Here is a 12,111-nt window from a genome sequence, read left to right as displayed (position 1 = left end):
TGCACTGAAAGCTTTCTGGGACTTGAGTCAGAGGAAATAAGATCACATTGGGCACATCTACATGTTCAAATGGTGCCTGAGTAAACTGCTGACCTTATTGCTCCCAGGCATGCTGTTTGAACATGTGCCCAGGAGCAGTTAACTCAGGCAGGAGCAATAAGCGTTGCAGTTTATTCAGGTGCAGCACATGGAGCCTGGTAAGAGCAGCCCTGGCTGGCAGGGCTAGCCCAGGGCTGCTCACCCCAGCTCGATAAGTTATGGAGGGATTGGCTGGGCAGGCAGCCCCTACACTAAAGCACCCTCATGCCCCAGTCAGCTCATCCAGCATCTACTTATGTAGTCCTGTGGAGTTTTTTACTCTGCATCAGGATAGTATTTGTATTTACTCCAAATTAGTTTACTCCAGCCTAATAGGGGTGCATGTGTAGGCGCCGAGACGTTTACAGCTACTTACTCAGGTGCACAGTGAATGTCTCACATAGATGTGCACGTTTAGGTGCTTAAATCGACTTGGGCCCCTACAGGCAGAGTTTGTGGACATTAACTTTATCCAGAAGGATTGGTATGCTCCACTTACTATGCAATCAGTATGTTGCCATCTGACTCAGGCATCTCTTTTGCATGTGACTGGAGTGTTGCAGTCAAGCAGAGGCATAGGCAGGGTTCAGTGGAATACTATTCATTATATACTTACAGAGGCCTGGTTTTTTTCCACCACCTTCCACTTCAGTCAATCACTTAAACCTTTTCAAAGTGAGCGTAAAATGTTATTAAACCAGAATGGTACAACTGAACCTCCTCTTTGAGCAGGTGTGAATGACAACAAGATGCTGGGTAAGCAACTAGAGTGATGCTACTAATTTTGAGCTATTTTCTGAAGACTTCAAGGCTCATTATTGTTACTGGTTTGTGTTATTTAGTTTTTAGGCTTTGTTCTGGTTCTCTAAGGCCCTTAGGACTTGCACCTTTCATTGAGGACAGCACAAGTTTGCTTACTGAACTGTCAGGGTGATGCCTACAATAAGGAAAGAAATAGAATTATGTTAGTAACAATATAGTAACCATAAGACATAGGACTGATGGGGCCTCCTAAGTCATCAAGTCCAGTCCCCTGCATTCACAATCAATCTTTAACCAAGGGGATCTGCCAAATCACCATTGCAAGTCCTCACCCGCACCCTATAACATCCTATGGGAAGTAGTTACTGATAGTTAGACTTTGCTCAGAAGATCCTAGGAAAAGAACCAAGACCCACACATGTACCCTTGTAGCCATCGTGACTAGCAAATGTTTCTGGCTTTCCCATGGACCTGAAAGGATAATTTGGTCTATTAAATTTGCCAGAAAAAAGTATTAGAATTAGAATTGTTAGATTAACCAGAAAATATATTATATACAGTTATTTGCTATTGAAGCAATGTGCTTTTGGCTAGGTTTGAATACAAGTAGTATTTGCATGTGTAATAGGACTAAGTATTAAACTATCAGACACAAGATTTAGATTACAAGGTTTGTATTTAATTTTATTTACTATGTTGAGTTTAGTAGGATCAAGATTTCTGTTCTAATTGCACAATGCACAGGATATTGTTGTAGAGCCAAACTGGGGCTTTTTAATGACCACTACGGGTGTGAGGCATTCAGTTTCTATTGCGTACCAGTGGATTTTGGAAACTTTACTCCCTTCTGTCTCCAAAAAAATCCCAGCATTTCACCAAAAGATACAAAACTATACACCTTGTCTTGCATTGCTTCAAAAGTGTTGGGCCACCCAGTTAAACAAAGCAAAGTTGTCAGTGGCAGCTGAGAGCAACTTGTAATGATAAACTTATCTATTCAGTGAAGAAATCAAATGAATGTTGAATTTGGGTAGGAAATACTTAAGCCTGGAAACTGTGTGTTTGCATTTCTAGTGCGGAGGATATAGTAGTGAAAGTGACTGGAAGCCAACTAACAACAGAGTACTTGGAAGAAAATGGATTCACAGAGCCTATCCTAGTTCCAAAGAAGGACGGCTTGGGTTTGGCTGTACCTGCACCTACATTCTATGTCAGTGACGTTGAAAACTATGTTGGTATGTATTTGGTGGGAGGGGGTGTGATATGTGTCTGTATTAGTTTTATACACATTGTGCTCGCTCATGCCATTTAATCCTAGTCCTGTGTTGAGTGCTGCTGCTTAGCTAGTGCTCAGCAATGCTTAATGCTCTTCTCCTCTTTAGGTTGGACATGCATGTTGAGGCAGCCCTGGGGACCAGATCAGAGAGGAGACTGGTCCTCTTTCTCCCTTCCTCTCCCATTCCTGAGATGTGATAACAATTCTGTTCCATTTCTGTAAAACTCAAATAACCCAGCAGTGAATAACCTCTTTGGTTTTGGTTGGCACCTATTTCAGTCAAGCCTTGAAAAATTCCTTCGAACACTTTGATCCCCTCAGCTAGGACTGACACAGTGCCCACACCAAGGGAATTCCCAGCTGGTAGTTAAACCCAGTGCTTTATGCCTGCTTTTTTGCTACTGACACAACACTGCAGAAACAGATCCTAAAGCGAATGGGACAAATATGTTTCTCTCATAACTTGACTACATCAGGAACATACTGGAAAATTAGCTCTTTGAACTGCTGTTTTTTCCATAGGTGGTAGAAGGTCTTTTAAATACAACTGATAGCAGCAGAGAAGAAAAGAGTTAGCACAAACCACAAAACAAACCAAGTTAGATACAATGAAAAGCAGACTGCTCAGAGTCCAGGCTGTACCCATAGGAGCTTGACCATTATGTACCCATAGGGGCATTTAACATTATGTAATACATTTTACCCATGCTAAATGGATATGACATTTGGATTTGGTAGCATTTTGCATCTTCTGTGCTCTGACTGTGCTTAAGTGTAAATGGCTTCCCAAGGGGTTGCAGAATGTCCACCCCTGGGCATCCTAGTACACTTCCTGTAAAAGTATAGGCGTGTGCCCAGTGAATTTCCTCTGTCACTTTGTGTCCAGTGTTGTGCTCTGATCAGCTGTTAAATCCTTCTCTCCATAATTGGTTTAATTTAGGTGGGGTTTGCAAAACCCAATGGGGAGATCTAACAGTTACCATTAGAAAGAAAGTACATCTACATAAAACACATTTGGCCTTACCTGCCAAATTGCAGGGCTGTCAGACTTAATCACAGAATGCTTTCCTCTAATTAGAAGTCGAACCACACTTGTCACGTGTACCAAGTCCTGTTAGAGCCAGTGCTCTGCTGCGCTCTACAGCACTCTTCCAAGAGGCAGACTTAATGATGCTGAAAAATTGTTTGTCCTGACTAGGGCCTAGCTGATTAGTGCCATCTCACTCCCTATGAGAAAAATGATTATGTTGAGGTCACCTGTGCCGATGAGGCATTGCAGCTTGTCCATCTGAGCTCTTTAGCATTCAGTACTGGTGAACAGACACTTTGGCTCTTCGAGTTTTTATCACTATTGACCATTTGCATTAACTTGGCGGCAGAGCAGCTTTAAGGGCAAACAACAGGGAAATCAACAGTGTCCCCAGCCTATGGAAATCCCACTAGGCGGAGTAAGTGCAGGTCACTGAAGGAGGAGAAAGGGGGACATACCTTAGCTGCCCAGGACCCTCCTGACTTTAGCTCTCCTGCTTTCCATGGCACTACTTTTTTTCCTGTCCTCCCTCACATCCAGCCTGTTTAGGGTAATGCACATACCTTTTGCAGGAGATCACTTTAGACCATCCTGAAATATCTCCCTCAGGAAGAAGCTCTGTAGCCATTACAGAATTGTTGTCCCTTTCTCCCTTCATCCCTCTTCCTTTCACCTGTCTCCATAACCAGATCTTTCCTTCCACCTTAGTCACTGTCCTATGCTATTTGCTTTCCCTCCACCAGAGGTTAATCCCTTGTTACCATAACTCGATCTATTAGACTTTGGCTGTTCATATCCTAATACCCCAGGGGCCACCTCAGCAGGGGCTGCACACATGGGCTATGCCAGGTGAGCCATGGACTGTGCACTGTGCCAATTCTCCCAAACCCCACGCAGCCACGATTCCACACATCTCCCCCCAGAGCATGGCGTGGACTCCCCATACTGCTGTGCTGCCCTGCACCCTGGGACACAGGCAGGAAGTGGTAGGCAGAGGAGTGAGGGGAACTTGGAGATCCCAGCTGCCACTTCAGCCAGAGAGATAGGGGACCAGTGGCCGCATGAGAGCCCAGAGGTCACACATGGTCCATCAGTTGTACAGCCCTGCCTTACACACAGATTGCACTGACCATGTTGCACTGTTCTGTGTATCTGTCCCCTGCCCTGCCCTGCCCTGGCTGGGCAGCGCAGCGCCTGTTAGGGGGTCGCTCCGCTCACCCCTGCCCCCTTGCTACGACACTGCAGAAACAGATCCTAAAGCGAATGGGACAAATATGTTTCTCTAATAACTTGACTACATCAGGAACATACTGGAAAATTAGCTCATTGAACTGCTGTTTTTTCCATAGATGGTAGAAGGTCTTTTAAATATAACTGATAGCAGCAGAGAACAAAAGAGTTAGCACAAACCACAAAACCAAACAAATTACCAGTGTGTTGGCAATAGGCACCCACAGAACTGCAGGCACAATATATAGAGAACAGAACTGATTTGGTCTCCAAAATGTGAAAGCTATCAACAAGGATGCTGGAAAGTAGTATTATAGTTGTTAGGGTTAAGAAAAATAACAAAACATGGTCAGGCTTTTTTTGAGTACCTCCCCCTCAAAATGACTTTGAGAGTAGTAGTTAGCTGTGTTAGTCTGAAGTCAGGCAGAAAGCAGGGCAGAGTGGTACCTTAGAGACCCACTGGTGTATAGAGGCAAGAGCTTTCACAGGCAGCAGCCTACTTCATCAGACACTATGAAAAAACAAACTCTTGCCTACCAAAGCTTATGCCTCTGGACCAATTAGTCTCTAGTAGGGTGTCTGTACACAAGCCCAGAGGCTGCTCTGATGTGCTGTAATTACAGTGTGTCGAGCAGACTCAATTAATCAATTAATGGTAACTCTCATGCTCCAGCCAGCCCCTGCATCTTGTGTATCAGTGTCCCTATGCTTCAAAATGGTGGCAGCGGTGCTTTATTCAACAAGCTCATTCAACAAGCTTTAGAAAAAGTTCCCCTGTCACCATCTTCAAGTGTGAGGACAATAACACATGAGTCGCTCCAGGCACTTTAATTAAAACGGCTATTGGAGCTGTTTTAATTAAAGTACTTACCCTCTCCTCACTCCTGGAGCATGTGTAAAAACGCCTTATGGTGCCACCCTGCCCTGTCTTCAAAATGCTTTTGGAATTGAAAACTTCCCTGTGTAGCTGGTCTTTGTTGATCTAACCTTTAGGTCAGTTTTCAAAATTAAAACGTATTATAGGAATGATGGGAATGGTAACCAATTGGGAAATCAGTTTTACAGCATGAGCAAAACAGAAGTCCACTATATCTGATGTCAGTGTAATAAATAGCATGAGAGGCTAATATAAATATTGGTTAGTTACCTAGATTTCGTTTTGCCATCATATTTGTTGTGGAGCTTCAAATAGTTACATGCTGTATATGAATTTGAACAAGCTACTGTGAGTGAAATAAGTAGAGATTAAAATTCATCTAATCATTTTCAGATAAAAAGAACTTTTGAAATAAAAAGCTCATGGATTGGAAGTACAGCAGCTATCGTTAACGTTGCTATAAAATTATTATGGTTCAGCGTAAGAAGTAAGGAAGTATAGTAGACCTTGTTAGAAAGTTTAACTCACTGAGACATTGTACATGATGGGTCTCAATCTGCATTTCAAGCTCTTTCAACTCTCTGTTTCCCTACATGAATTTTTTAGGACCAGAGAGAAGTGTTGATGTCACTGATGTCACCAAACAGAAAGACTGCAAAATGAAGCTGAAAGAATTTGTTGATTACTACTACAGCACTAACAGGAAACGAGTTCTCAATGTAACTAACTTGGAGTTTTCAGATACAAGGTAAAGCGGAGTGACTCACAGCCACTGGAACTTGTGAGAGTCTGGAGTCCTGAAAACATCACGAGACATAATAACAAAATATATTAACTGCAAGGAGATATTTAGATGTATAAGGTCGTACCCATGAACATTTCAAGAGAAGGGCAGGTCATGATTTCTGATATTTAATATTTTATCTGTAAGTTAGACTCTTCTATTAAGTAAAAATGATAATTAAAAAAAATGTTCAACAGGATCTTTATTTCAGGGCATGTCTGTGTTGTACAGCACTGACCATATTGTCTTTGTACAATTAATAAACAATACTAATCGTTAGTCCCACAACATTATTTTACTGCTGTGGAAATTACCCATTCAAAAATGAGAGAAGGCAAATGAACAGCTTGTCCTGTTATTGAATATTTAACTGAAAATGTTTTTTTTCTCTCCACTTCTTGCCTTAAGTTTAGAGAATGCTGATTCTTTCAGAACCAAATATACTTATTTTCAAATATTTGAGGCTGCTTTAAATGAAAATAATAACCCGGAATAGAAAAGGGCAACCAGTCTCTAGAAACTTACTCTACAATAAACTTTCAAAATACTTGAATGTCAGTGCAACATGGACTTCTAAGTCACTAAATCACTTAAAAATGTTATCTATGTTCTGCTTGTCTTCATTATATTTGTTGTAAGCACAATCAAAATTTAATGAACATGCAGTCCTCACTGTGTTAAGGCCATCATAGCCACCTGTTCACACTGGACCAGATTTTGATTTCAGGTTCAATGGTATAAATTCACTGTACCTCCATGGAGACTAAAACAATACAGTGGCTTTTATATAGGTATAACTTAAATCAGGATATAGATCCATTTGTCATCCTGAGGTCTCCAGCTCCAGGGCCTCTTCCATTTGGTAGGTTTGAAGTGAATATAGATTTTGGATTTTATGGAGGGTCTGAATGCCTTCATTTCAGTGTTTGCAAAGGAATCTCTTATGTCTGACTCTGAGTCAGATTCAGTGTAGTTGACCTTAAAGTTACTAATTTCAGTATGGAAATTTGCTGCTCGTCTATATGTAAATGTACATAGTACTGAAGTCAAGTCTGAACTACTCTAATGAAGCAATGAACCAACTGCAATAGTAGTGATCGACTGAATTTTAATTTTAGAAATCCCAGAGGTAGAGAAATTGTTCATTCTCCCCATGGTTGTGTTATGTTAAGCCCTTGACTTAAAGTTAATTAGCTGGTGTTCCATGTATGCCTAACAGTGCAAATTACTGCTTTCTGCTTTACACAGCCATGTTCAGTATTTGACCTGAGATTTTACACCATGAGTAAGTAGCTTTGGTGGTGATGTAGATTTGTGGTATCCTGAATTTTATGCAAATACAGGAATCCTTCAGACTTTCCTTGGGTTACTTGCACATTTATAAAGATAATGTTAATAGTGAATAGGACCTCTTACAAAAACTGCATTGCTACAGAGAAAATGATAAACTTGAACAAAAAAAAATAAAGAATGCTTGTTTTAGGAGAATATTTTATTTTACTGAATAAATGAAGGGAATTATGATAACACAGACTCAAAGAGACGCTGACAAATAAATACAAGTTCATTTATTTAAATATCCATGATTTCTAACCTAAGTTCACTTGTATTTACTTATTGTTTTAGTGATATGTGCCTGTTTCCACATAAAGAATCTCAAGTAACTTCAGAGTTCAGTGATTGTTGGAATTTTCTATAGGGATTTTACAGCTTCCCATTATTAGCAGAGACAGCAATAATGGGAGGTCTTTTATTCTCAAGGATTGCTGGAGCCATCACTCATATGCTGCTGATTTAGACATCAACTACCAAATATTTTATGCCTTAACAAAGACAGTGACATTTTAATTGAATCCAGTGCAGCATCTTTTTCCACCATTTTAATTGGAATTATATTATCAGGGTTTGATGGTAAGCATACAAGACAAATGTATTGCAAATGGGAGCATTTAATTTTAGACTGAAGTACAGGCTGCTCTCACTTACAATGCACTTTAAAATGCTCTGTATTCTGGGAAAACAAATACTTGTCCAAATACTGAACTGGTCTAAATAAAAACCTTAATTTACTTCCAGCATTAGTTAAATGTCCAGCACATAATGCCAACATGTTTCTTTTACCTACACTCAAATATGTTCAGATGATCTTCCTGTGTTTAAATTTATTACTTAATTTCACAAACCTAAATATAATGACAAGAATCACTGTGACCACTAGATTAACCAGATTAAGCCTTTATTGATTGTATCAATTAAAAGATCAGCTTGGTCACATTACCAAAATAAGGACTGGATGCTTAATTTATCTGGCTTCCTTCTATTAGCTAGAAAGAAAAGTAGCATACCCTTATATACATATAATACATTCACTAAGCCTAAACAGCATATTAATCATTATCAATAATGGTATTAGCAGAATACTAATATGATCAGTGTATTTCACAAAAAGAATGAATAACCCACCAAATTCTGCTTCTAACCAATATCCAGCCTACTGTAAAAAAAAAAAAAAAAATGTGTTTTCCTTATGCCAAAAATATGCCAGGTAATATTGTGATTATAAATGCTTTGGAATTACTCTAGGTTCAGATTGACATAATTTTTAGATAATTTTTAATGTGAATCTGGATTATTTTGATTATTTTTAACATGTTTTCCCCTTTTCTGTAAAGAATGTCCAGTTTTGTAGAACCACCTGATATAGTTAAAAAGCTGTCTTGGGTGGAGAATTATTGGCCTGATGATGCTCTTCTGGGAAAACCAAAAGTTACCAAGTACTGCCTGATATGTGTGAAGGACAGCTACACAGATTTTCACATAGACTCTGGAGGGGCATCAGCTTGGTACCATGTGCTAAAAGTAAGGTTTTATACTGTACTACATATTTCATAACCAATCAAATGCTTACAGCTTTCTTAAGAACTTCTTAAAAGTTATCTGATATAAATGATGTATATTGGTGAAGCATCATTACTTTTCTCTCTGACACTTTCACCAGCTGATGATATGGCTCACAGCATGCTAATTGTATCTTCTGCTTCAGAGAACTTTATGCACTTCCTTCTTGTATTACATTTCTCTGTTGCTGCTAAATATCATTAGTATTGTTCTTCTATTGCAGAGGGATGGAGTCTGACAAACTACAGTGCTCTTAAAGTCTGGGCAAGCATCTGCTACTAGTGAATTGTTAGATTTTGTATATATTTCAAACTTTAAAACTTACATAATTACATCAGATTTCATTTACCATATGTCACTGATCTGATACAGAATCAGCTAGAAAATCTTTAAAAAATAGTGTTAAAATATTCAGTCTAACAGAGAGGCTGGAGTGGTTGTTTTTTGGTTTGGATATTTGTCACTAATTGCATCTTTTCTAATGCAGGGAGAAAAGATATTTTATCTCATCAAACCAGCCTCTGCAAACATTTCTTTGTATGAACGCTGGCAGTCAGCAGCAAATCACAGCGAGATGTTTTTTGCAGACCAAGTGGACAAATGTTATAAATGCACAGTCAAACAAGGACAAACACTTTTTATTCCATCAGGTGAGTATGGTGTAAAGGTGGGTACCAGTGTTCCCCAAAATGTTAAAAATAATATGTTTCATAGAGCACTCTTTCTTGGCTCAGTTTTAATGTTCCCCCTCCCAGAAATAAATGTTCTTTCATGCATTTAGTCAGTGGACCAACACAACATCTTCGGTGATCATATGAAATACAGATTCGGAGGCCTTCATTTACTGTCATTACAGGCTGCAGATTGGATATTAATGTAATTTAAACCATGCTTTCATATCAGTCAGGGCTGTCCAGGCAGCCTGGGGCTACATGGTGCAAAGGACACAAACCTGAAGGCTGCTTGCCACACAGGTGCCCAGCCCTAGCTCTCCCCTACTGCATGAGCAGCCCAGCGCGCTGTGCCAGCAGCACAATTTCACCTCACCTCACATTAGCAGTCCAGCTCTCCTGCTCCCCTCCTTGCAATGCACGCCATGTGGGCAGCATGTCTCCCCTCTTCTGCTGCACAGCCAGCCCAGCTCTCCTCTGATGCACACACAGGACCCTCCTCCCCTCCTGGTCATGTGGCTACTTACAGTGCCAGCAGCCCAGCTCCTGCTTTTGTCACACAGTGTGAGAGGCTCAACCCACTTCCCCGCTGCATGAACAGCATGGGCATCCTGGTGCCCCAGCCCCGTCCCACTGTGCCACCCAGCCCCCAGAAGCAGATGCAGCAAGTAGGAGCTAGAAGAAGGAGGGGGATCCCAAAGAACCTAACTCTCATGGCAGGAGCCACTGTGGGAGGGGGGAAGTGGTGATGGACAGCCTGCCAGCTGCATGCTAACCCTTCAGGTGCAGCATGTGGCTCATGGCTTGTGAGCTGGATAGCCCTGATTTAAGTGATGTATTCTGTTTTCCCTGTGCTCTGTATTCCATGCTATAAAGCAGACCAGAAGAAGGAGGTGGCATTCAAGATTTTCAGGATGTCTACCTTTCTTGGGCTCTTATATGACCTCCACTGTCACAGGGTCTGAGCAGCTCCTAGTCTTTCATGGAGTTATGCTCCCAACACCCCTGTGAGACTGATGTCTATTTTACAGACAGAGAAACGGAGATATAGAGAAGCCAAGTGCCTTGCCCAAGTCACACTGGAATTCTGTCAGAGCTGGGAAGTGAATCTTTTTCTACTAAGCCCCAGGCTAGCCTCCCAAGCCCCCTTCCTCTCAGACAGGAGGACAACACCTGTTCAGAACAGCATTTAAGCACATATTAAACTTGAAGCTTGCTTGCCTGACTTAGAGCCAGTGGTGGAGAGGCAGAGAACTTGTGAACAGCTGTATAGTTTTTGCTTCACTCAGGTTGCAGAGATACAGTGGGGAGAGCAAATATTTTAAAAGAAGTAAGCTCCAGGGAATGAAAGGGATTAGTTATCTAGGAGTAGTGAAAGTAAGCTGAGCAAAAGAATAACATCAGAAATATTTTTATAACTCAATTTGATTGTAAAGACTCCCTGGGGAAGTGATGGAAATCATGTAACACTTGACTGGACAAAGCATAAGAAAATACTCTACAGGGAACACGTGCACTGTGAAGAGGTGGAGTGAGGGGATGGACATTCGTAGCTGAGGGAAAGCTGCTGCTCTGGAGTGTGCAGTAACTTATATGTATATGAGCCTGTACAGATACAAGGGAGCTGAACACCTCAACTTCAACTCTGGATGAAGCAGGGTTAAAGTTGAAGCAGTTTTGTCATATCCTGTCACCACCAGCTCACGCACCCATAACTTACAACATAACAGCTGCTGCATGCTCCTGAACAGAAGCTCCCCCCAGTCTTTGTAGCAACTAAAAATAAAATATACATTTGTCCATACCTTAAATCAGGACTGCACACCACACAGGCTCCACCAAGATCTCCAGGCCACGTACCTTTGTGGACACTCTGCCGCTGTACTGCGCATCCATATAGACATCCCCGGCCCCAGTGCTGTACTGCTCACCTATATGGGCCACTCCCCTGCTGCTGCACCACATGCCTGTGTGGACATCCCCACAACTGGTGTGCTGGGTGCCCACATAGGTCCCGCCTTGCACTGTGCAGCTCTTGACTTGCTCTCTACTCCTTGCACTGCACAGAACTGCCCTGACCCATAGGGAAGAGTCCAAAAAGTAGCAGCCAGAGGAGGGAGGGAGAGATTGGAGACCATGGCTGTTGTTCCAGCCAGAGCTATAGAGGGACCAGTGGCTGAGCTGGAGCCTGGGGGCCACAACTTAATGCCTCATAGGCTGCATGTAACCTGTAGGCCTCCAATTGGACAGCCCTACCCTAAATGATCCGTTAGGTTTTTTTTGTCACTTGTTTCTATTGTTCTATAAAATCAGAACATAAGAATTAAAAATATATACTTTAATAAGGATTTTGATAAAGCCACATCGGGTTGAGCAAGATGCAGCCCGGGGGCTGGATGCAGCCCACCAGGCCATTCTATCCAGCCCGCGGGGCCTTTAAAAATTTAGAAAATTAATATTCATCTGCCCTGGGCTGCCTGTCATGTGGCCCTCGATGGCTTGCCA

General features: G+C 41.6%; 1 protein-coding gene across 5 annotated transcripts in view; it reads left to right on the top strand.

Moving 5' to 3' along the window:
* The window catches only part of PHF2 (PHD finger protein 2), a 162,869-nt gene that overhangs the window by 100,366 nt on the left and 50,392 nt on the right, over nucleotides 1–12,111 (top strand). For all 5 annotated transcript variants that reach the window (XM_090021160.1, XM_090021161.1, XM_090021158.1 and 2 more), the window contains exons 4-7: nucleotides 1,915–2,075; nucleotides 5,860–6,001; nucleotides 8,710–8,896; nucleotides 9,423–9,585. In XM_090021160.1, coding sequence (XP_089877286.1) covers nucleotides 1,915–2,075; nucleotides 5,860–6,001; nucleotides 8,710–8,896; nucleotides 9,423–9,585 — 653 coding nt within the window. The remainder of the gene's footprint in view (nucleotides 1–1,914; nucleotides 2,076–5,859; nucleotides 6,002–8,709; nucleotides 8,897–9,422; nucleotides 9,586–12,111) is intronic.

Source organism: Crocodylus siamensis, chromosome 11 (assembly GCF_052110815.1).
Source record: "Crocodylus siamensis isolate JL-2025a chromosome 11, ASM5211081v1, whole genome shotgun sequence".
NCBI lineage: Eukaryota > Metazoa > Chordata > Crocodylia > Crocodylidae > Crocodylus > Crocodylus siamensis.
The sequence above is the reverse complement of the archived record's forward strand: the minus strand, read 5'-3'. Positions and strand labels throughout refer to the sequence as shown.